Raw genomic sequence first — 27,759 nt, forward strand, 5'->3', positions numbered from 1 at the left:
AGAGATCTCCCACTTTAAAAGTTTTAAAGTTTTAAAAATACCCACGATGTTGCTAAATAATGGATTATTCATCTAGGCACTTTGAATTACAACTATTACCAAAAAGTTTGGTAGAAGTAAAAAGCCATTAGAATCTTTGAGTATGAGTATGTGTATTTCATAATTCAGGATATTTTAGAAATGTCTAAGATATGAGTATTCTTCTAAATGGTCTTTCTTTTTTTATTTCAATTATTGATATACTTTTTTGTCTCCTTTACACAAACACACTGTTCAAAGTCATGTTTGCTTTCTAAAATACTGATACCAAAGAAAACAATACTTATTCTAACAACAACTATTTATGTAATTGTACAATACACTGCAATAATAATGTTTATAATACACATAAATACAAAATGATAGGAATGAGCTCAAGATATTTAACAGAAAAAGCTCCTCATCATTACAATATGATTATTTCAAAATTTACTATCAGACACAAACCTCAACAAAGCCCAAATGAAAAGTAAGGAAAAAAATCACAGTGAATATCACAGATTATTTCAAATGTGTTTGATGATTTTTTTTTCTCATTGACTTTTTTCTATATACATCTGGTTACAGCTTTTCTGCTACCTTTACTTTGGTGCATATCTACAGTGTATTGTATTTTTAACTATAAACTTTTCTTGCAAATATTAAGTCTTACAAAATCTTATGACTTTAAAATTTAAAAAAAAAAATATTTACATTGAAAAAGGTTAATAATAAAAAAAGATTATTTAAACATATTATTTTCATTTTATATAATCAAGTATTACTTTTGTGCAAATGGCAATTATATCATATCATAAATTAGGTTTGTTTATTGTTCAATATTTATGGTTAAAAATTAATCGAAGTATCCCCTGGAATAGTCTGAGAAATTACCTAAGTAGGTGTTCCTACAGTTACCTCTACCTACTGCTAATTCAAAATTGGAAGGTATAACACATACCTTTGTGTCTGGCTTTTTCCCCTATTATTGTACTAGTAAATGTGGATATTTTCATAATTTTTTATTTTACTGATTTCAAATAAATAATCTTGTGTTAAATCATGTACATTGTACATTTACAATAATTAGGTGTGCCTATCACATCAAAATTGGTAAATTGTACAAACTTTTGAAGTATATTTTTCACATTTAACATGATAAAAAATAAGCAAAAGTGATCTCTGCAAGTTGTTTGCTTCATTTAAGTGTTGCATTATTAATCCAGGTACAATTTTTAAATTTAAAAACTGCATAAACTTCTGAAAGTACAGTTATCTTTTTTACACATATATATATATATATAAAAAAATCTGGGATGGAAATGTATAAGGAAACAATTCTATACATATCAAATGGTGACATAAAATAATTCACAAACAGATAAATAAATATTATTACCGTATGTATTTATTAGACAGCAATGTTGTTACACTTTTCTATACCATAAAAAGTTATTTTGCTGCATATTGGGTTGACAATTGGTGATTTAAAACACTTTTTTGTCAGGGCCACTTTTAAGAGATTTTTCTACATGAGCATGGTACATTTTGCATTTTTATCTCAAAATATACAATGAAAGCCAATACCTATAAATATATGACAAAACCTTATATAAATATTCAATAAAGGTCAGTAACTTATTTTGACATACCGCTATAAAAACACATTTAAAGTGACACAGAACATTTGACATGTAATTTTTTTTAAATGCAAATCTATCACAGCTTTGAAATACATCGCATGAATACAATTTTTAAATATGAATATTGGCAAAAAAAATTATGGAAATTACCCAAATTCCCAAAATTGAACCCTATTTTTCTCTGACTCATTTAGATCTAAAACAAATCTCAAAATCATGAAAATAATAATAGAATGGAAAACTACCCAGTCTCCCAAATAAAAAGAGATTTATGTGATCTCATGTGAAAATATGAAAGATATATGACCAAATCTTGAACTGGCTTTTATCTATTGTTTATATGATAAATGAAAACAACAGTCTTACAGCCAGATTGTATTGAGTGTGTAGCGAATGGTAATATCTTAGGTTAACTTACTTGCCAGCTGAATCGTGAAGTCATCATTAGGTAAGGTATACAACCCTCCTTTCAAAGAAGTCTATTCCTACAGACAGATAGATAGGTTATCTGTCGGACTAGTCTACTCTTACATGAGGGTAGTTTACCCAACTTAATACTGACTTCAAGGCTCAGCTAGCAACCAAGCTAACCAAATATATTACCTTTGCCTACACACTCTATGCAATCAGCTGTAACACTCCTATCCAATTTGATTCGGTTAATGCCTTTTTCTGAAGCGTAATGAATCTTGACTTTGATGAAATTGAAATTCAAGTTAAATACTAATGATTTAATATGCTAGAGATGTTATTTGCAACATTTACTAAAAATCTTATTAAAACATGTAGAATTAATGAGCATGTGTTATTATATAATGGAACCAGTTATATAAACCAGTTACTTTCCCGAGCAGTTTATTTCCATCTATTTCTTAATATTTGATGAACTTTTATTTGCAATTATGTATAATTTTGACTTGCTTCTCTACAAAATTTTTAAAATGTATATTAACAAACTATAATGGTTTCTTACTATCAAAAAATTATATCCTAGATGGGATAAAACTTCCACCAGCAACATAATTTACTTTTGGGGTCAAAACCTTAAAATAAAGTTTTATTTTGAAGTTTTTGGAAGGGAATTGGCAATCATAGTGAATAAAGAGTATAATGCACCTTGCCCTGAGCAAGGTTTCATCTAACAACCTCAGTGTTTACAGGCTAAAGACTACTGAAGATCACTGAAGTTGAACTACTTATATCACTTTGCCACTAACGTCCCATCTTTTTATGAAGCACAATGGAAGGAAAATACAGTAATTGCATATCCATAAAACAGCAGTTATATAGCATCGCTGGGCTTCCAAAATGTCATATATGACTTTTTTTGCTAAAAATAATTTTTTACAAAAATCGTCTTGGCGGGAGGAAATCTTTGATATTCCAAGATAGCATACAGTTAGACCAATCAAAACCATTGAAATAACAATGTTACAAAATTTCCAATCTCAGCTGTTTGTAAAGTTTGCTTCCAAAATGTTGTATGTTACTTGAAAATTGTTGTATAATGGCTTAGGGAAGCAAATACTTATTCATTTCTTTATTTCCGTGAAAATAAATAATTTTTTCGGGTAATACAGGGATGTCTAAGGTTTTTTTCACTGGCATTTACAAAAATATTCAAGTTCACTTACGACATTCTGAAAATATGCATTCCGACCAAATTTACAACATTTTGGAAGCCCGGCGATAATAGATAGCTAATACAGTAATAGAGGTATGTATATAGCCAATAGTTCTGTTTCATTCAGTTATATCCCTCAAATTGTTTCAGGTAAAATATTTGTTTTAACATGTATAACTGGTTATTAGAACTAAAATAGCTTGAGACATACAAGAATATATCAAATTAAAACTATCAATGATTAAGATATAATAAAGAGAAAATTATTCATAATTATATTGAGAAAATAAAAAGAAACAAATGAAATTTTTAACTAATAGAAGAAAACATATTTACAAGTTAAATATCTTTTTTGTTTGTTATTGTACTATATAATTTGCAAATGAAGTTAATAAATATATCATAAAATGATATTTATATATTTGCAGTTTATTCCTAGCTATTATGGCTATAATGAATTGAAAAATAGATATTGATAAAAAAATATATGATACAGAGTTCCAATGAAAAAATGTATTTGACATGAAGTTCATAAAATGTATATAATACTGATAACTTCCTCCCTAAATATCTACTCCATAGAAACATGTACCAACATTTCAGTTGCCATTTTTTCTGACATCAATTGCAAAACTTGCATTGTTCAGAAACCACATTGAGATCAGATAATAGTTAGAACTACTTTTTACCACCAGACAATCTAATACATATTGTCTTTATCAATCTTTGAACACCAAGATGTGCTGGGTATAAAGTTTACAACTGAACTTTTAAACAATATCATATATTATTTTTACTTTCATTACTTCATCTAGAAGGCTCAGGCATTCATTATAATTAGTTTGTCAAACGATAAACAATGTATCTCAACTACACAGCAGCATGCACATCAATCTCCTTCTTTCAGGATTCTCCAAGCAATTATATTTGCATTTACACTTATTGAATTATTTCAGATTTCAAACAGAATAAACAGTTAATAGTCATTCTTGACATTCAGGCTAAATAATCATCTTAGATGTTATTTTTTGCAGATTTAATGCCCTGTTCAAAAACCATCATGGTTGTCAAAATCATAAATTCAATATTTCTTGAAAGATGGTTGTTATGCATGTTCATATTTTAAGAATAATAATCACTATATATAACAACAAATTGTTTTGAGCAAATTCCAATCTGTAATCCAGCCTTGGTGATAATGCTGAAATGTTATTTTTCCAGATAACTCCTAGTTTCAAGTCTGCCACATCAACTCATCACACACCTGTACTTGTGTGTATGTATAATTATTCACAAAAATAAAGTTATGTGTTCCTATTCCCATTCGAAAGGTTTTTTGGCCAAGGAAATGTGACAACATACTTTTAAAATCTGACAAATACAAATATGTATTTTTTTGTCAATTTACATCCATTGAAATATGTCTTTTTCTGAATCATTCTAAATTGTCTAACAAAGGTAGGAAAACTAAAGAAATATATCTAAACTGAGTTATTTCCAATCTGCAATAAATGTTTCACAAGAATTCAATTCATAATTTAATATCAAGTTTCTCTCTTTTTTTTGTAAAACCAAACATAATTTAAAAAAATAAAATTCAAACGGTGTTAAATTTTTCTTAAAATTTGGAGGGACAGCTTTACATGAAAACAAAAGAACAACATGATGATATATAATTTCCTATAATACTAATATTTTAATAACATATTAGTATTTCATCATGTTATACATGTGCATCAAAAGAGATACTTTTTTTTCAGTCCTGATTCAACTCAATCAGTTTACCTTTTATAAGGCAGATTTATAAACTATAAGCCAATCTGAATTTGCTTTTGTAAAATTGAGAGTACAGTAGCCTGTTTATAAATTATGAAAATCATTTTATTTAGTTTTAAACAAATACACTTATGTGCAGCATAGTTGACTTTATGGTACAATGAAAGACTAAATTTTAATTGTATTCAGTCTTGTGTTATCATGTTTTGTAAATTTTAGAAATATGTAGAAAAAGTTACGGATGGTACATATATGTGATTATCTAACCTGAAACTCTTTGGAATTTTGCAATTGATAAGAGGGCGCTACTTCAAGCACATGTTTTAATTTTCAGCCTCTTTTCCAAATAGCTGCCAAAGGAAGAACACACAGAAATTTGGTGACATTCAATTTTCATAAAAAATTTTAATCCCCTCCCCCTCCCCCTTCTTCCACCTTGAAAAGAGGTTTGTTAATTGTTGAATTAGATGAGGACAAAAAGAGCGGTATCTGCTCCCAAAAGTTGAAATGTTACACTATTATTAACAAATTTATAGTCAAGGGGAGATAACTCTAAATTGATTGACTTTTCAAAAAATTCAATTTCAATAATTGATGACATTTGTCTTTTCATTTATTACATAATATGCTCATTGGTTCAGACTGTAATGTCTAATGATAGTATTGTATATTTAAATTCATAATTGGTACTTATAATTGTAGTGTATGCAAATTTTATACATGTATCTTTTGATATGATTGATTTTGAAACATAAACTGTCACATCTGTGGCCTGCATCATCATAATATGTGTTAGTTGTTATTTTGACTTTAGCGGACCATAAAATGTGTTATAACATAATCAGTATCAATGTTATTGCACTAGATGCACAGTTCAACAATAAATGTATCGTCAGTTTGCTTAAGACCATTTTTAGAGTCCAAAAATTTTACAAATGTTGAAGAGCTAATAAAACCAAAAAGTGCTATAAGAAAAGCCAAACACAGACATGGAATACGAGATATGAAAAGTTCATTTCTTATGTAAGTTCCAAACTTCAACTAAACTAGGTTTAATGAGAAATAAACTATAAAATTGTATTCTGATTTAAACACTAGTGTTTCAATTGAAGCCATTAAATTGAATGTCTGCTTTTTTCTTCTGTGATGTCCTCTTTATCTATTCTATTGCTTATTAATATGCTTATTCAAGAAGGTTTTAATTTTCAAATAGGCCACATATTTTCAAGCTTGGATTATGCTTCCTTTTTTCAAACTGAGCATTTGGGAAAAAAAAGTTTTCCACCATTGCAACAATGTTTGTAGGCAGGTGCCCTTTTCTTATAATGTACCATCATTTATTTGGAGAAAAAAATACTTCTCATTAAAATATTGAGATGAAAAGCTAATAATTATAAAATTTTACCTTGATTTATTGTGAATACAGTTTGTACTTTCAAAAAATAATTTGAAGATTCATTTACTATTTCCTGTGGATAAATATCACTAGTTCAGTAAATCAACATGGAAAAGTTCATTTTTTTACACATTTTTCACTTAAAAAAAACTTTAAAAGACAGGCAAAGTTCAAACAATATATAAATAAAAACACCTTTTTTTATTAAGTTTTTGAGCACTGATGTATTGGAGATAATTCTAAGTGGTAATCGAAGTCAACATTTTTCTTACTTGAAAATTGAAAAATTAATCATAAGGTACAAAACTTAAGTTTTTGCTAGCAATATTCTCTTTATACTGCAAACTTTAACTATGTCACTAAAAAAAAGTAAAATATTACTTAAGCAATATACATTCAAATTTGATGGAATTTAGTAAAATAAATAACTTTTAGATTTTTATTTGTTACTTATGTTTCCTGTAAAAGCTGTCCAAATAATCCACCCCCCAAAAAGACAGAAAAAGAGCCTGCTGCACCATCCTCTCCAGTTTGTTTGACTATTTTTAGTTCATTCAAACTGGACAGGAAGATGTGGCAAGACTTGTCACCCTCCCCCATAATGAGTTCTTAATGGTGTGGCAGACCTGATATATCAACAGCAATTTTCAAAAATATTGTATCGTCTCTCAGGTATTTCCTCGTTTCTAATTTTGCATGAGAAACGAACATTGGGCATCCTACTGCAGTATTCATGTCTGTTGTTGGTCGCTGGAAACTAGAGCTTGAAGTGTCTGGCCTAAAGCTATCGGATACTGGTGATGAACCATCTTGCTGATCTAATAATCCCATTTGAATGTTTTGTTGAAAAGGCCAAGGCATAAGCGCATCATGCTCTCCCTTCATAACAACAAAGAAAAGCGATAAATGTGTTCCTTTTCCCATTCCGTCTCCATTTAAATATACTCTTCCACACATCTTATATCCAAATCGTCCGGTATAAAAAGGTTGACTAAATAAAGAATATGTGCGACCACTGACAGCATCGTTTTTTCTGCGAGCAAAATCCATTATTTTCCAAATAAGAATGCCATTATAGCTTGCAGTTTCTAAGATTTGAAATCGTAAATCTAATTCTGCTAAACGAATGTCCTGAATTGCTGCTTGTTTCTCCAAATTTGAAATTTGTTTTTTAAGTGCCTCTGCAAAATCGAAAGTAACAATTAAGATAGAAGCAAGTTAAGAGGTCAAAGGAAATGAAAAGAAAGGAATATTAATTAGATATTGTTATGAGCTGAATAATATTATGATCACAAATGAATGATAGGACTATATGCAACTCAAAACTATCATGGTTTTTAATATGAAAAAAAATTGTCTGAACAGCTATAAAACAATTTTTTAAGCATAACAATCATCAAATTTAAATAAATATTGAAATTCTCCTGAAACGAAACTGTTATCTGAACTAACAGAACATGAAGAATATTCTATAGTGATAATAAATAGGGCATCTATTTTTTATATCATTTCATACATTTGTCTATTGCAGTATAAAACCCTTTTTTCTATAGACTTTCTCAAACCTTATATATGTTATTTTTGGTTTGATAGTGTTTAATTCTCTTTTTTCTAGTTGTGCATTTTGTGTTTTTGTGTCATAATATGGTTTTTAGTCCCTTTTACTATAATACCACAATATTTTGGCAAACATTGTAATTGGTACAGGCAACCAGTCTATCAACAACTGGTGAGTTATTTACAAATGTACAAATTTTGTAACACTGCCCAATTCGAAGAATTTGTTTAGATAGCAGAGATATTTATGTCATTCAGTGAACTGGTGTCAGATAAGTTACAGTCAATTTTTCAATGAGTTGTCAATCAGCTACCTAGACCACTGGACAGTTTTGAGAAAACTGAATAATATGTAAAAAAAAAAAAAAAATGCACAGACCACTGGACCATATGTACAGATAATGATCATTATACATACTTCAACATTTACCAAATTACTTTATTATATTTTACAATAAATCTGAACATAATCAGGTACCTAGACAATTGGACTTCTCAGGTCACATTTACACATACTTTAACATTTACCAAATAACTTTATTTGAATAAATATCTGCATTCAACTAACTACCTAGACAATTGGACCATTCAGGTCACATTTTCACATACTTCAACATTTACCAAACTAAATGTCTGCATATAACTAACTACCTAGACAATTGGACCACTCAGGTTACATTTACACATACTTCAACATTTACCAAACTAAATGTGTGCATATAACTAACTACCTAGACAATTGGACCATTTAGGTCACATTTACACATACTTCAACATTTACCAAACTAAATGTCTGCATATAACTAACTACCTATACAATTGGACCACTCAGGTCACATTTACACATACTTCAACATTTACCAAACTAAATATCTGCATATAATTAACTACCTATACAATTGGACCACTCAGGTCACATTTACACATACTTCAACATTTACCAAACTAAATATCTGCATATAATTAACTACCTATACAATTGGACCACTCAGGTCACATTTACACATACTTCAACATTTACCAAACTAAATATCTGCATATAACTAACTACCTAGGCCATTGGACCATTCAGGTCACATTTACACATACTTTTAACATTTGCCAAATAAGTATATTTAACAAACTATATGGACACAATCAGCTACCAAGGGCATTGGACCATTAAGGTCACATTCATATTCATACATATTTTACAGCTGTTATGCTTATGCTAGCAAGTTAATGGTTTGTATGCTTGCTTTGTTTGTATTAAAAGTTTGCTCAAGCATTGTAATTAAGATTGACATCTGAAAACAATACAAAAATGCAGAGTCAAACTTGTATATATTATATTTAAATTTGATTGTACATAATCAAATAATCAAATTTACCTATATATATACAAGTTTAAATCAGCCTACTTATATTGTTTGCAGATGTCAATATAAATTACAATGCTTGAGCAAACTTCCATGCAAACAAAGCAGGCAAACCGACCAAACTTTTAACTTGCTAGCAATATATTACAGCTGCAACCTTTACCAAATAACTAAATTTGAAAAAATAAAGAACACTAGCAACTGTAAATGATTTTATTATCTAATTTTCATGACAGCATAGAAGAAGTGTGAAACATGAACTTGTATAGGTGGTCCCTAGACACACAGTAAGTTGATAATTTTCTTTATTCATTAAGCAATAGAAGTGGAGGGCAAATAATCTCATTTCAAAGTATATCTGTGTTCGTAGTTATTAGGTCAATAAATTGTTTGTACATAACGGTCATCAATAATCAAAATACCACATTTGGGTATAAGTAATCTAAGTCATAAATCATTGAGACTAGTTCACAAATAGTCAAACCAGAATAACATATGGTGGCATATGTCTATAATCACTTTTTGTGCTAATGCGGCGTAAAGCAACCAACAACAATCTATAATCAACTTCTCATAGTTTCTAGTAAACAAACAGTGTGATAAGATATGCATTGTAAAACAACAGACTAGAAGTCTGTTCACATGATTACACTGAGTCTAATATTTCTTCTTTAAATGGTCTTGAAACTGTATATTTTGTGTTGCTTTTTGGAATACCATTTTTAAAAGAAATGATAAGTACCAAAAAATACATTTGGATTTTAGTACTGAAATCCACGTTCTATGTGGATGTCTCACATCTTTGAACTAAGTTATTTTAAAGCAGCAAACTGGTATAAGTATCCAAATATAATACCATTGACACACAAATTAAACATACCAGTACAAGCTTTAACATATAAGTATCAGTGTCTTAAGGTTCTAATTATATAATGTTATATCATGGCACAAGGTGACAATAAATGCACATGTATTTATAAATCTGCTGCAGACAAAAGCAAGTAACAAATTGTAGTTTGTAATTACCTGTGCTACTAGGATCTGTGTTACCGCGTCTTGTGTCTCCTCCACTTGTGAAACCTTGTCGATCAAAGTCTGATAGTTTTCTATTTAATTCTTCCTGGTTATCTTTTAATGACCTTAGTTCTCGTCCAAGGTTATCAGTTGTATGCTTACTGGGAACATTTTTTAATAATTCTTCCATTCCAAACACTTTTTCTACAGTTGAGACAACTCTCATCTAAAATTGATAAATAGTTGCAAAAATGTATAAATAAATACATAATTATTTTTTAAACTAAGCTTAACTGCTACTTCTGGATTTTTTGTTTTAGGACTATCTTTAATTTAAGTTAGAACAAAAGGTATAAGAATATGTTTCTGAAGAAGTTAAGTCCATAGCCTAGGCCACATTTAAAAGAATGTCTGTTTCCCCTCCCCCGGGTCTACCCTTTGTAAACAGACCAGGAAGGCAGTTTTTTTTTTTTTTTTTTTTTTTTAACTGGATGTGATTGTCATAGCATGGTCACATGAATGGTTTGACTTGTCCAGTCCAGGCCACTTATCAGTTGTTTGTGCTCAATTTGAGTGTATTTATTTAGATTATCAACCCTTCTGCTTTCAAGCACTTTCCAAAAATGGAAACAAATTATTTTCAGAAAAAAAATAATTTTGATTTTTTTGTGGAAAATAATTTTTTGACCTGGGGGCTTATTTTTGACCCGGGTGGGGGGAGGGGAAACAAACATATTTTTAATTTTGGCCCTATACATTTGATATAAAAAATTGATCTTGTCTAACATGGCCAATAAAGAATACCTCAAAAATTAGGTTTTTACCTGATAAAAATTAAATGGTTATGGTTTTGATAAAATAGCAGAAGAAGCAATAATCACCATTTGGTATTCAAAATAACCTAATCTTTAATATTTATCCTCAGGAATTCATATCCAGGTATCCAAGAAATGTATTTTGCTGCTTTTTTAGTTGATTCTTACCTGAAAGTCTACGTAATCCTTTTTCAAACCTTCATAATGTTGTACCAAAGTTCTATAATCATTTCTGGTGGCTATTATTTCTTCTTCCATATGTACTTTCTGGTCTTTCAGAATCTGTAAAAATATCAAAGAAAAAGGATGACTTCTATTTTATAATTTCCAAAATAACAATTTTTTCTAAAAGTAAGCAATGTAACAATAAATAATGAAGTAGAATACAACATTCAATTAACGGCAGCTGTTTTATCACTTTTGTGCACAACATTTGATTAGAGTTATAAATCAAAGAAGTACATGTTATATAATGGTGGTATACTATTTATTTTTTTCTTTTTAAATGTTCAGATACTGTTAAACCATTACAAAAAAAAATTATAAACAATTGTACAAACCTATAGTTTAAAATCAACTATTACACATGTTCCCCAGTTTTACCCATATTTGAAAAAAAAACAAACTTTTTTTTCAAACCAACTCAGGCATTGCCAACATGGCTTGTCATACAAAAAATAGATTTGAAATTAGCTAACTGACAAAGTTATAAATTGATTCACTGATGAAAAGTCAATAAATTAAAACTATGCATTTTTTTTTCAAATCAATTTTCTTTCAGAATAGAAATTTTATATTTTTCTATGTCACCATTATTTCTGAACATAGTATACAGTACATATCATAAAAATAACCAATAGTTTTACAAAACAAAAAGTACTGCCACCTCTGTATAAATTTCTAACTTGTTAAGGATGGCCATCTTTTTAACTATTTCACTAATGCATAAGCATGAAACATGTCAATGAATAAGCAATGCTTAGATGTACAGGTAAGGATAACAATGTATGCAATAAAAAACATGATCAAATGGATGAATAATTTAAATGATTGCATATTCTGGAAGAGAACTCAATGTGTAAATTTTGTCAATTTAAAAAATTCCTGCCTTCATACACTATAACATCATCTGCCTTATTTCCAATACGATTTTCTACATTTACATGCAGAAAAAGAGCTTCCATTACTGTTATCTCGAACTAGACATTTAAAACTTTCCTTACAACACATACTGTAGCTTTAATTTTAACAATAGCTTTTCAGTGTTCTCCCAAAAAAAATCCAAATTGTATCTTAAAACAGTGCCAGAATCCAATTTATTAGAATAGGGTTAACCAAATTTTACGATTAACCCAAAGAAAAAATTCTTTCTGAAAGAATATCTGATAATTAAAATATAATGAATACAATAGGGGAAACACTGTTGCAAAATTGTATATCAAACCAACTTGACAATCATCCGGTGTTTGAACTTGGTACATCTCTACATTTAAGCAGACGTCAGTCTACGTACCAAACATGTAGTGAAATCTAAAAGCAAATCATGACTAAGCTAACAGAACAATCTGTAAGTACAGATAGGATTAATGATTGTTATTTTTTTCAACCTTTTAGCCATTTCCATTTCTGCTCAAATTCCACAGCATATAAGCTGGCTTCCTTCCACCATTTTTCCTTCGTGTCATTTCTATTTCTGCTAAAATTCCATTGCATTTAAGTTGGCTTCCCTTTTTCCTTTGTGCCATTTCTATTTTTCTAAAATTCCATGGCATATATATAAGTTGGCTTCCTTTCTCCTTTGTGCAATTTCAATGTCTGTTTAATTCCATTGCATTAAAGTTGGCTTCCTTTCTCTTTTTTTCCTTTCATGCCATTTCTATTCCTGCTAAAATTCCATTGCATATACTAATTGACTTCCTGCCTCCTTTTTCCCTCATGCCAATTCTATTCCTGCTAAAATTCCTTTGCATGTATAATGGTTGGCTTCCTTCTTCCCTTTTTTTCCTTTGTGCCATTTCTATTCCTGCTAAAATGGCATTGCATATATAGTAGTTGGCTTCCTTCCTCCTTTTTCCTTCATGCCATTTCTATTCCTGCTAAAATTCCATTGCATATATAGTACATGTAGCAGGCTTCCTTCCTCCTTTTTTCCTTTATGTTATCTCTGAAAATGAACTATTTCTCTATATTTCTATTATGTGGTGAGTAGGCTTGTTTTTTCCTGATTATCATTTTTTCTTTTCAAACATGTATCTATTTCTATAATTTTTATGCTGCTTTGCATCTAACAATTCTTTCTATGTATTCACTTTTCTGTATACTTAACTCACAAAAAATAGTCTTCCTTTGGCAGCAGTTCACCAAGTGTTTCATTTTATGTTAGTTATTGTAAGGTGGTTGCCCACTAAATATTGGCAATCATCATCTTTTTTAAGTTTTGCTGCTTTTTGATAGTGATTCATGCAAGTTCCTTCAACCCGCTGCGACAATTCATCAATTGGAAATCCTGTAAGATTAGTTGTGAATATCTTTTTCTAATATTGTCAAATATGATGTGTTCTAGGTATTCTAAAACCAGAGTAGCAATTGTTATGTTCTGCAGATTAAAGGTACAGTCTGACCAAATTTTAAAAGCCAAGCAAAAGTTACTATTTTGAAGCCGTCTCAATTGTCCATTGATAATTTGCATTCAAATACTGGTATGATGTATCCTGCGAGAACGGTTGAATATCTATTTCTATAATTGTCAAATATGATGTATTCCAGGTATTCTAAAACCAGAGTAGCAATTACAGGGATCTTCTTCAATACGATTGCTGAAGCTTTATTCTGTTGACTACATTTTTTATCATCCAACTGATACACAAATATATGTTGTTTTTCTTCGATTCAATATCTGATTTCGGTATCCTTTTTTTTTTTAAACAACTAGAGAAATCTACAACATTTGCTTCCTGTTGACATTTTCCTCTCACCATTAGAATTCATCACTAGTTAGTTATTTTTTTTTATGAAGCTATCATTTCATTAGTACATTAATATAATGAGCACTTTTCCTCTAGTATTTTCTTGTTGAACGAATTTTGCTGAAGTTAAAATTCTAAAAAATTAATAAATATTCAACACTGTATATGAAAGCTATAATTATAATGAATCTAATGATGAGCAATGAAATATTTTTTCACAATTTGACATACATATGTTTGCAACGCTCTCAGGCCATCCATCTTAACACAGTTCAACTTTCCTTGCATTCTCAAATTCATAAAACGCCATAAGGCTTTAAGTTCATACAAAACAAGTCATGTGTTTCTTTTTTATTACAAATTATAATCACAAATTATAATAAAACCATTTATTTGTGTTTGCTCATTTTCCTGTGAAAGACAAAATGAAAGCTGAAATTTTGAATTTCTTGAAAGTTTGGTGACAGGGGACAACTGCATTCTCTTATCTATGGTGTCTATTGTGTACAAACTGGTTTGAAAAGGAGAAACAATTTATCATCTTTTATTGTTTTATCAACTGTCACTAAGTTCAAAATATAGAAGTTCTAATCAGCCAATCAAAAGCTCTGTTAAAAAAAAACTTTCTTGTTGTAACAAAAAAATGTCAGCATGTTTTGCACACCTAAAGAAGAATATTCCACACTTCCTTAACAGTCAGGATGACTAAAATTCTACCTTAGTATACAAAGGTTCTCATTTGGAGCCTATGTTTCTACTGTCTATGTGTAATAAAATTGACGGTACTAATTTTCTTGCACCAGATGCGCATTTCGACAATACATGTCTCTTCAGTGATGCTCGTGGCCAAAATATTTGAAATCCAAAGCTTATATAAAAGATGAAGAGCTATAATCCAAAAGGTCCAAAAAGTATAGCCAAATCCGTGAAAGGAATCAGAGCTTTGTAAATCTTCTTTATTTTGTTTACAAATCAACAAATGAATCAAATGATTTTATCCAAAACTGTGAAACATGAATGGAAAATTGAATCTGATGTAGTACTAGTAATACATACATTTTGTTTTAGCCCTGTTGATATATAAAGTCTAGATTTTTCTATCTTCACTAATATTGTAAAATTAGGATTAGAAAGGAGCTCATTTTTAAAAATTGACTTTCTAAAAATGGTGCAAAAGGGAATGGATAAATATAATAACAGTAAAGTATTCAAAGTATACCAGTGAAAATTTACAAACCTGGGGATCAATGATGAACAATTACATCTTTAAATACTAGTAGTGATTTACTACAGTACACTTTATTACAATAACAAGTACCCACCAGGAAATATTTTTTTATGTATCTGGCTACAGTTTACTTAAAGTTAACTGGTCAATTATCTAAAACCAAGGCTAATTCTCCTTCAAAATGTAGAAGAAAGTGTCATTCCTTTGTAGGTCTGATGCAAAACAATGGAGAGACTTAAGGATTATGTACCCTTGTGTTGATTCAATGCTAAACATATGGAAATTTTATAGAAAATTCACAGCCTTTATCCTTGTATTCTCATATTTGGCAATTTGTTGACTGATAGATATAGGATTATTGCATGCAGTGCTAGCATTGGTTTCCTTAAAAAAAGTTTATTATGTAGTTACTGGTTAAAACAAATATAAATATGGACCAAATCAAGTATACTTTAAGGGTGCACTCGACTTTAGTGACTCAGCACGAGGTGTTTTGGAATTTACAGGTTTCTTAGAACTTTTTGTAAAAAATAAACGCTAGCACATCATAGAAAAGCAGGTGAGTAATATATGCTTCAAATTTTATAGCAAAAATATCTGTATTAAAGGCTGTGGATTTTCTAAAAAAAATCTTGGTTTATTTGTCACAAAGTCCTCTTTTTCTATTAAATGCAATGAAACAGTAAATAATAATGCTTTGCATCAAGTTACCCCTTGGTATATGTACAAAATGGCCTATCTCTATTTTTCATTATATCTGTAGTTTTGATACTATTGAAGATTGAAAAGTTCGTACAAAAATGGCTACAGAATGGGTCATTAACCTTAAGAGATAGATGATAAATTGTGTACATCGTCATACAATGGTGTGACAAAGGAAAGTAGTCAAAGAACATCATACACATTTGGCTACAACATTGTCTTCTTAAACTCCAATATACTTTTTTGTTTTACAAGAAGCCAAGTTATGTATTATTATATTTTGTCTACTTTATATAAGTAGACTTAAAACTCAAATTATGTAAGGCAAAACCAAAACCACCTCATTTTACAATGACTATTAGTTTTAAGCAGAATTAGGTTTTCAACTTGAACTACAATTCTTATTATCAACATTTATTTTTCCATTTGACAATAAAGTAAAATTTCTTGCTTGTATATATATCTTGTTTATACTTTAGAATATTTTATCTAAACACTGCCTCATTTTTCTTATTTGCTTTGTTTACATCCTACTTATAATGATCTGGCTAATTGTAAATGAAGACATTATTTCTAGTGTAAAGATTGGGGCCAATGGATTATTTAATTTCAAAATGTTAAATATTGATAAGTAATTCTATAGTTAATTTAAAAAACGTGTTGCAAAATGTTGTTGGTTTCATGACTAAAGTTCACTTTTAGATGAGCAGAAGTCAAGTTTATCATATAAAAGTGCTCATGTCATGCAAGTCTACCTTATTTTGAGCCCTCATATCCAACCAGAACTTAAACAGCCTTAAAACATTAAAACAGGATAATGAGTTATCCCAAACTTCCCAAACTAACAAGAAATTAAGAAATGCAGATATTCATTATCTCAATCAACAACAGGTTGCTGTTTTTTTCTTGTCAGTCACATGTTTCACTTTCTATAGATTTATCATTAGTTTGTTATTCTGGTTTGGTATGAAGGCAATTCAATTTTGGAAGGATTTGTGTTTATAGGGAAATATAAGACAGTGCTTCTTTTTCATAGCTGCAAATTATTACCTGCATCTCGTGCTGTATATTGAAGTTTTGTAGTTCCATATTTTTAGCATAATCTTGATTCAAAGACAGATGATAAACAAGTGCTGATTTTTCATGCTCATTTATTTCATTTTCTTTTCCCTGAAATTCAATATTACTAGGTTTCAAAAAAATATCCATGTATTATATTCCTACAACTGAATGCTGAGAGAGAACTTTGACAATAAACATGATAAACACAGAATTTGTACATATTTTCTTAATATTGACATAAAACAATATTACACATCTTTTCTAAAAATGGTCAATGGTATGTAGGTACATTTTAAGGAATTCCTTTCATAATTTCACTGTAAAAATGACTGCCTGTAAAAATGACTGCAGCATGTCAGCAATTATTAGGGTCTTAGACAACTACACATATTATTTAAACATGATCGAATTATTCTGTTACCTAATGAAAAGAAAATAGAAATAAAAAAACAAAATTTTTTTTTAACAATATTCCATATTTAGATGAATTATATTTTTTTCAGAATTTTGAGCCTTTGCTTTGCAAAATATTCAATTGAAAACAATATTGATCTATTTTTCTTATATTTTTAAGGTTTTCATGAAAGGAATCAAAAACACTTACCTCAAAGGCACAGCCAGCACTGGAATATGGACACTTTGTAAGCTTCTTTGGACATGCATTCTCATGGACTTTCATCTATAATGATATATTAAAAATCAAAATTCTTTAGCAAGCTCACAACCCTCAAGGAGTTTTGTTTATTGTTATTCAAAAAACAATATTTGATTTCAACATACAATATGGCTCTTATTGTTACTTTCTGGAATTCAAGTTGAACCAGGTGCTCCGCAGGGCGCAGCTTTATACGACCGCAGAGGTCGAACCCTGAACAGTTGGGGCAAGTATGGACAAAACATTCAAGCGTGATACAGCTCTGAATTTGGATTGTGATCAAATTTTTGACATTACATGGGTTTTTTTTACACAAAACAAATGTCAAGATTTTGCAAAAAGTTTTTTTTTGCCTTTGAGCAATTCACTATGCTGTTGAATATTAATCCTCTCAAAAAAATGTTTGAAGAAATTTTCTTTTTATTTATGAAATCTGAAATGAGAAAAATTTAACCCCCCCCTTTTTTTTTCACATCCCCCGTTTCTCTTTTTCCAAAACTGATATCAATTCAAATTTTTAATGGAGTTTGCAACAATAACTACTCTTTTAAATACATCATAAAATATTAAAATGTAAAATAAAGTGCTTGTTATCACTGAATGGTAAAGATTGGTTGGTAGTAAAAGTGAATATACATTGTTTATTGTATAAAACAATAAAAAAAACTTCATCAGGAACATTTTATATTGGCAAATTTCCAATGAAGTTATTTACATAAAGTTATTGGCAAATAAAAATAGAAAATGACATCATAGTCATGTCTGGCAAATGTCCAACATACATTATCTAAAAACATTTTAGATAAGATAAGGAAAAAAAGCTTCATCAGCAACATTTTATATTGGCAAATTTCCAATGAAGTTATTTACATAAAGTTATTGGCAAATAAAAATAGAAAATGACATCATAGTCATGTCTGGCAAATTTCCAACATATATTATCAACTACTATTCTATACAAAGAAAGATAACTCCAATTGAAAATTAATTGCTATTGCACAATATTGTGCAATTAGATATTTCTTGCTATTGTGCAATACTGTGCAATTGAAAATTTCTTGCTATTGCACAATACTTGATATGGAATCCTGATTTGGACCAACTTGAAAACTGGGCCCATAATCAAAAATCTAAGTACATATTTAGATAAAGCATATCAAATAAGCCCAAGAATTTAATTTTTGTTAAAATCAAACTTAGTTTAATTTTGGACCCTTCGGACCTTAATGTAGACCAATTTGAAAACTGGACCAAAAATTAAGAATCTACATACACAGTTAGATTTGGTATATCAAAGAACCCCATTTATTCAATTTTTGATGAAATCAAACAAAGTTTAATTTTGGACCCCGATTTGGACCAACTTGAAAACTGGGCCAATAATCAAGAATCTAAGTACATTTTTAGATTCAGCATATCAAAGAACCTAACTGATTCATTTTTTGTCAAAATCAAACTAAGTTTAATTTTGGACCCTTTGGACCTTATTGTAGACCAATTTGAAAATGGGACCAAAAGTTAAGAATCTACATACACAGTCATGACAGTTAGATTCAGCATATCAAAGAACCCCAATTATTCAATTTTGATGAAATCAAACAAAAGTTTAATTTTGGACCCTTTGGGCCCCTTATTATGTTGGGACCAAAACTCCCAAAATCAAACCCAACCTTTCTTTTATGGTCATAAACCTTGTGTTTAAATTTCATAGATTTCTATTTACTTATACTAACGTTATGGTGTGAAAACCAAGAAAAATGCTTATTTGGGTCCCTTTTTGGCCCCTAATTCCTAAACTGTTGGGACCTAAACTCCCAAAATCAATACCAACCTTCCTTTTGTAGTCATTAACATTGTGTTTAAATTTCATTGATTTCTATTTACTTAAACTAATGTTATTGTGCGAAAACCAAGAATAATGCTTATTTGGGCCCTTTTTTGGCCCCTAATTCCTAAACTGTTGAGACCAAAACTCCCAAAATCAATCCCAACCGTTCTTTTGTGGTCATAAACCTTGTGTCAAAATTTCATAGATTTCTATTAACTTAAACTAAAGTTATAGTGCGAAAACCATGAAAATGCTTATTTGGGCCCTTTTTGGCCCCTAATTCCTAAAATGTTGGGACCAAAACTCCCAAAATCAATACCAACCTTCCTTTTGTGGTCATAAACCTTGTGTTAAAATTTCATAGATTTCCATTCACTTTTACTAAAGTTAGAGTGCGAAAACTAAATGTATTCGGACGCTGGACGACGACGACGACGACGACGACGACGACGACGCCGACGCCAACGTGATAGCAATATACGACGAAAATTTTTTCAAAATTTGCGGTCGTATAAAAAGGGTACATGAATAGTGATAATTGTTAAAGTTTAATGGGAAAATAGATTCCTACCTTGTTTCCTGATCAACAGTAGTCATCTGGTATTTGTTTAATGTATAATTGTACTAAACCTAGTGCTAAAGTTTTTCTAACTCTTTCATTGGAAAAAAAATATATAAAAATATTTTACAAGCATTATAAGTGGTCATTTAGAGCAACAGGCTCTAAATCAACCTAAATTTAGACTGTTCTTACCTCCTCTCGTGGTAGCACTCCTACATCACAATGGAATTTACAGGAGATAGGAAATCTTGTGCAATCATCTTGGTGATTCTTTAAAAAAAATAATATGTAAAATCGTGAAAAAAATCTGTTAAAATAGCTATTTATGACATAAATTGTATTTATTAATTTGAAATTTAATAATAGAGAAGAAATGTATTGAAACCAATTAATTGTAGATTTATTTTTCTTTTAATGTTATAAATCAAACTTTTATTAAGTAAGTAAAACAATAATTTTCTCAGCCAAAAGAGAGATCCAATAGGTAATTCTGCTTTGCAATTAATTGTACCTGAAGGTCTTTTCTCATGACAGGTGTTTGACAATCTGGACATGATACAAGAGAGTACAGACAATGGTTAGTGATATGGTCTGTTAAATCTTTAAATGATAAAGTTTCTTGACAACCGTCGTTTCTGTTTGGACATTCTCTAGGTTTATGTTCACAGCTTTCTTTATGGTTCTGTAATTAAAAATTGCCTTTGAACATTTAACATTATACAATATATTTTTTGAATAATACATACAGATTTGCTTTATTTATGTTTCTAGTAGGTCATTAAAATTTAATGTTCTTACAGACAGTGACTTTAGGCATTGCATTAGATCGTGTTCATACTTAAGTATGAAGTACAGCCTTGATATAAGAGTATCAGACAACATAATTTCAATATAAGCATGTATAGGCTTGCTTTCAGTGGCTATCCATTCTATAGTACATGTACTGTCTTTGGGAGGGTCACTTTTGTAGAAGGGGTGAACAGCTAAGACATTCAGTATCATGTTCCTTTTAGAAATCAGAAACTTAGTCAGTGTCTTTATTCATAACATATAGTTTATAGATATATGTCTTTTGTGGAATTTCAAGTTGGTGTTGAGTGACAAGATTGAATATCTTAAATGGTGTATGTTTAATTTTATTTACAAATTTTTGGGGTTCTATGTGATTTAGAACTTACACACTGTATATACATTGGTCTATTGTTGATGATCATATATTGACCTGTAGATTTCTTCTGTTTTATTGAAACATTATATATTTGTTTTGAAAATTTTATCTTTGAAAATTACTTGATAATTTACAAGATGCATCATTCATTCTTCTGTTGAAATAAATGTGCAAAATTTTACTTTACTTAAATTGTAAATTTCAACATTTTTTTTATGTCATTATATAAAACACTAGTGAATCTGTATTTTAGTATTTAGATATATTTCAATATAGTTTAACTGACTGTAGTATGTGCTAAACAATAAAAGATTACAAAGAAAGGCTATAACACTACTAGATTGAATTAAACAGAAGGAAGTATTAAGTTCCCCTTAATTCGAATAAAAAAATTTTGTAATTATCTCAAATATTAGTGGAAAATGGCAAATATCTTTTTTTTTCAAATCAGAACTTCAAAATTCCCACTTCTGTGTTATCAAAACTGAAAATGATAGAGAAGAATTATGTTTGTTTATTATAAATTTACAGTAAAACAAATTTTAATCATTAATCTAATATGAAAATTTTAGTTGTAAATTTTACAGGGAAATTCCTGACCAACTGGCTACTGCACTTCTGGAGTTTGTTTATTTTAAGAAATATATTATAAGATATCATCATATAAATATCAATTTAATAAAAGCCAGCATTTATCTTTATTTAACATGTTTAATACTGAATTCAAAAATAGTTTGAAAAAAATAAGTTTATAATGATTATATACTTCCTTTACTTTTTATCTATACAGGAACTATTTCATATTTAAATATAAACATGACTTCATAAGTCAGAAAATATCTCAAAAATATTTTTCTTCTCTTTAAAAGGCCTGCCAACAATTCCATGAATTATTTTATCCATATATGTACATCAAAATAGGTATATTTTATGGTCTGTTTAGATTTATTAGCTGTTTTATGAACCCTTTTTTGGAAGTCTATATGGTGTTAAGGAACCTTAAATAGTTCAGATATTTAATCAACTACAATGTATTTGAAAAATAAAACAATTCAGTTAATCAACTGATTCAGAATAAAAGGTTGAAATGTCTAATTGATATATACCATTGCCCTGTATGTCTTTTTGTTCACAGATATACAAAAATTTCCATTCATGTTTTCTAAACATAAAAGAAACCTATATACCATCTATGTAATATGGCATTACCTGTAATTTTTGCCACTCTATTGTAGTGGCACATCCATTTGTTTTGTATGGACAATAGACTTTGGATTTGAGAATTTCTCTTCTGGTGCCATAATCTGGAACAACCTACAAACAATGGTAAATAATTCTAAAATAACCATTGCACAACAAACTTTTTATCTTTCTGATATATTTTGTATGATACATTTATCAATCTGATATACATGTATGCTGTATAATACATTTGTAGATGCTGTTTGAAATTAGATCATGAAGAATTTGAACATTTATCAATGAAATCAGAAAAGTAATGCACTGACACAACTTCTTTGATATGGTACTGAAATATGTGCAGTCTGAATATATAGTCATCCAAACAAGTAATGATGTGTACATTACATGGAGAGCTAGCTTGTAGAATGGATTTGACACTTCATATGTACAAATGTATACCACAGTCATTAACTCTGTACATGTTAGTTTCAAAGATATTTTAGTTTATGCAAGTATAACAAGTTGTTTACAGCCAACAGTGTCTCAAACCTACAAATGTACAAGTATTGTACATGTGTATGATAGGATGATTTAAGTACTAATATACATTTATCTGTTATATCCTTTTAGACTTTATTTTTATTATATTGAGTGTATCCATGGAAAAAAGAATTCACCTTGTTAAATTAGAACAATAAAACTCACTGTGACATTCATGACATTGAAATGAAGAACAGCAATAAAAGTGCAGTTCCTTACTTTTTGTGTGTGTTTTTTTGTTGTTCATTAACTGATTTTGTGTCATGTATCATACAGTAATGTATAAAAATGTGCATGTAATAGGTATCCAAACTTACATCAATCCTTGAAAAAGCAAAGCAGTCTTCATCATTCACTGGACAGGTTCCTTCCGAAATAGAATTATTAAATAACTGGTCAATACAGGATTCACAAGTCTTGTGCCCACAAGGCAACTGAACACAGTCTCTTAACACATTACTACAAATAGGGCAACTATTGTTTCTGAGATCTAGTTCAACAAATTCTGGTGTTTCCGCTGGAGTAGATATGATTGATCTGGATGACATGGAACTCATTATGGGGGAGGGTGCTAATTCACAAAGTTAAAGCAATATCATAGGCAACAAAAACACAGCTATACTCTATTTATACACACGCAAACAAAACAAAAACACAAAAAAATGTTGGATCAAAAAGCAGTTACAGTGTTGGATCTTTGATTTCAATAATAATGTACAATAGTTTTATGATCCTCTCTATAGGCTGTATGAAATGGAAATTGGAACAAGCTCTGGTATGTCTGTAGAAGTGCAAACTACTTGGCATTACTAAAAAAAAAGTTTACAAAATATTAAAACATTTCATTTATACTGTGTAAGTATTAATTGTACTTTATTACAAAATTTATGACAATCTTCCAGTGAAATCTGACTTAAAATTTCAATAGTTGTGACTTTTTTACAATTACATTAACTGAAACTATGACAGATTGTTTGATAAAAATAAATGTATTATTTCTATTAACTGTCTCAAGATAATAATTTAAGTACATGTATCTGGTGTAAAACATATGCAACTGTAAATAAATCATCAATATTCCAATGATAGGAAAGTTAAGGTAAAGATTTTATGCTCTGACTTCTAGAAAATCAAGACTGACAAGAGACTGTTTCTATTTAATTTCCTCCTTAAAAATTCAGGTGATTTTTATGTTGAATTATGGAAAAGACCTTTTTTTACGCTTCTTATTGTTGTGTTTAGAAATGTGACCTATTTATATAAATAGCTCGGGAAAGCGGATTCCAAACTTTGGCAAAGTCAAGGTCAACAATGACTGCAGATGATGTTAGACGCTGACAAAATATTATGATCATCGTGAGACGTGGACCATACGACATACACTTTCCTTCACACAACTGTTTAAATAATTAAAATAAGATACAAAAATATGGTTCTTTACAAAGAGACTTCTCCGCTAAAAAGTTCTGTTTTTGATGAATTGACTTAATTCTTCAATAGATTTAGGGGTCATCCATAATTGTCAACCATTTTCCAAAGTGTACAAAATGTACACTTGGGGGGAGGGGTTAAAAAAATCAACATTTTTACCGTACGCTTTTTTCTTATTTCCGGAATTTATATCGTTTCCGTAGGGAAAGTCGATTTTTAAATCGAGAATTGGCTTGGGTGTGTTTCTCTTCTTATTTCTTCTTTATTATTTTCACTTGATGATATTGATTTTGATATCATAATTCTACTCAATCGGGATTGAACGATTAAAAGATCAAATCATATGAAAACTAAATCTTTCAAAAATATGAACTAGTAAAATTATTTAAATAAAAAGTTTGCAAGCATTTCTCAGTACCCCTGATTGTCAATTTCACCTGCTTTATCATTGATCGATATCGTTTTACTCTGTTAAATAAACAAAATTGATGGAAACACTAACATGCTAAATTCTTTGAATGTTTTGATTTTGACAAGACACCATTTTGTGAAAAGATTTTAAACTGGTCATTCGATTAATTTCCTTGTAATGCATTCCAAAATAGTAAACCAGTAAATCGGAAGTAAACTTATTTTTCTTAGTATAAGCCTCCTTTAATTTAAAAACTCAAAATGTTTTAAAACATTACACTTTTATTGATTGCTGTCTTGAGCTCTGATTCCATCAACAACTGTCAGTCCATACTTTACCAATGCAATATAACCATGCATTTCCCTTTCTTTGATTCGTAGCATAATTAATGTGCCCTTTTGTTAATCTTTTGCATGCTCTAGGTGCCCTTTTTTATTGGAGTTACCATTCCCACTGTGTGGTAGGGGAAACACTAATTTTTGTACTCTTTATTCTGACAAAACACAAGCATAGATAGATGTCATCAAATAAAACAGTCAGATATGTTTTAGTTTTTTTTCAAAGCAAATTTCTATATTAAACTAAAATATAATAGACAGGATCTTCTTTTTATTAAGAATGACTGATTCTTCTCTTGAAATCTGAAAATGGTTGTACACTTTTTGAGGGAGGGTGGGGGGTCTGAAAAAGTGTACGTTTTGTACACTTTGGAAAAAGGTTGACAATTATGGATGACCCCTTACTCAAATTAAATATATGTTTAACATGTATTAACGAAAAAAAACCATACAGAATAGTTAGGCCACACCAATTTGATTAATAGTTCTTTGGATTTTCCCGCTCCTGTTTTGGAGAAATTGACTTTTCAATAAAAAAAACTATTACCGCTTCCGCAAATTTTTGGGCTGCATGCCGTTCCAAAATTAGTTTATCCTTGACATTTTTTTTTTCTCATAGACGTTTTTCTTGTGCATATATTGCTTCGATTGATTCAAACGCATGTGTGATAAATCGATTTGTTAATATAAAGACAAAAATCGGGATGACAACATGAAGTTGTGTCAGATCCTTGCATAGGGCAAGTAGTTATTAAACACACAGTTATTTGAAATGGATTTCATTTCATCTGTTCTAAAAGACAAAATAAACATGTTAATAAAAAATCACTTTTTTTACACTTTTGTAGGTTTAGGATGCATTTCATTGTAAAACATATTTTTGAATCATATACATATTTCTTGGGTATTTCAAAGCACAATTCTTTTTTTTATCTGATGTTTCTTAAAAATAATGGGAAATCTTAAGGTGACCTGGTTGCTGAAGCTTGTAAATAGGAATAAAGGGGCGCAATTAACTCATTATCGCTGCTAGTCCAAATAATTATGACGTCTTCAAGACGTCAAAATTATTTGGACTATATCGCTGCCTGAGTCAATACATTTGTCCTGTCATGCCTGTTTCGTAGTCTATATATCAGATAATGACCAGATTTTCCATAACTAATATATAATTATACTATCAAGTCTGATAACTTCAGGTAAATCCACTTGGTTTTTACTCTATGCTATTTTTACATAACCAATAATCAATCAGAATAAACTTTCTTTAAAATTGGCAATGAGAGGAAGTTTAAAAATTGAAATCGCAATGAAAATTTAAATATTCTTAAATATGACTGAGAGTTCAGTAAGAAGACTGATCGGAATATGCGTACATATATATATCTGTGCTAATTAGGCCGTGCTAATTATATATTTTATTGTTCTAAATTTAGCCAGAGCGTAATTTGTGCAATCCTTAACGATCCCTTTATTCTTTCGTGTTTTTATAACTAGTATCATAAAAGCACAAATGTACAGACACCATTGGCTATTAAAGATGGAACCTTTCGGACTAGATTAATATACTGGTTGGTCGCTATGAAGCTATGCACTGGTTACATCCAAAGGTTAAATTAAGTCTTGAGTTTTTTGAGTTTTCACTGTGTAGTTAATGTCTTGTTGCTTTGGTGTATTTGATTTAACTTATAAATTTCTCCTTTTTTACCTTAAACAACGTGTGTAACGCATTATCTGTGTCCGTATTCACGGTATTGCCACATGAGCACACATTTGAACAGCGTTGAATCAATGGCGTCACCCTCAAATGTTATTTATAGAAAACGGAATTTATAAAATTATTAATAGACAGCATCGGCTGGCGGCTAATAACCGGTCGTCAAAAACGTGTCAAGGCAAAGGACGAAAAATATCTGTTTAGATTCTAAATGTAAACAATCTTATTTGCGAAAAGTCGGCACTGCAAAATCAGAAGCTTATTCTAAATAATATGCTCCGCAAGGCGCAGCTTGATACGACCTCGATACTAGTACTAGTACGACCGACTGATAGATCGAACTCTGAACAATCGGGAACAGTATGGACACAACATTTAAGCTTATTACATCTTAGTCCCAATAACTATGACATCTTGAAAGGCTATTATATTTTTTTTCCTTTACACCTTAATACAAATACAAATACAAATATTTTATTGGCACAAACACAATTACAATAATTGGCAAAGGCCCATATTACAGTGCATTACAACAATGAATACAGCATACAGTTACTAGTATTTAAATATGTTATAATTAAGAAGCTAAAATCTCGTTTCTATACATCAGACATTTATATATATAAGAACTAGTCACTTTCAGGACTTTTAAAGAATTACTATTAATACAACTATTAATATTTAGCTGATTTTCACTACAACATGTAGGAAGTATATTTAATATCTTATTTTTAAAGTTAAATCTATAGTTTGAAAAAATTCACATT

At 29.7% G+C, this 27,759-nt stretch overlaps 1 protein-coding gene across 3 annotated transcripts in view; it reads right to left on the reverse strand.

The window, feature by feature from the left end:
- Positions 1 to 322: 322 nt before the first annotated feature.
- LOC143068114 (TNF receptor-associated factor 3-like) overlaps positions 323 to 27,759 on the reverse strand; it is a 45,597-nt gene continuing 18,160 nt past the window's right edge. For 2 of the 3 annotated variants that reach the window (XM_076241908.1, XM_076241907.1), the window contains 9 exons: positions 23,412 to 23,903; positions 22,582 to 22,686; positions 20,716 to 20,886; positions 20,397 to 20,474; positions 17,764 to 17,838; positions 17,148 to 17,267; positions 11,370 to 11,483; positions 10,399 to 10,612; positions 323 to 7,638 (listed from right to left, as the gene is read on the reverse strand). In XM_076241908.1, the coding sequence (XP_076098023.1) occupies positions 7,067 to 7,638; positions 10,399 to 10,612; positions 11,370 to 11,483; positions 17,148 to 17,267; positions 17,764 to 17,838; positions 20,397 to 20,474; positions 20,716 to 20,886; positions 22,582 to 22,686; positions 23,412 to 23,651 (1,689 nt within the window). In that variant the 5' untranslated portion in view covers positions 23,652 to 23,903 and the 3' untranslated portion in view covers positions 323 to 7,066. Of the gene's footprint in view, positions 7,639 to 10,398; positions 10,613 to 11,369; positions 11,484 to 17,147; positions 17,268 to 17,763; positions 17,839 to 20,396; positions 20,475 to 20,715; positions 20,887 to 22,581; positions 22,687 to 23,411; positions 23,904 to 26,983; positions 27,088 to 27,759 lie in introns of those variants that run through there. The other variant, XM_076241910.1, reaches the window with a different exon arrangement.

Source organism: Mytilus galloprovincialis, chromosome 3 (assembly GCF_965363235.1).
Source record: "Mytilus galloprovincialis chromosome 3, xbMytGall1.hap1.1, whole genome shotgun sequence".
NCBI lineage: Eukaryota > Metazoa > Mollusca > Bivalvia > Mytilida > Mytilidae > Mytilus > Mytilus galloprovincialis.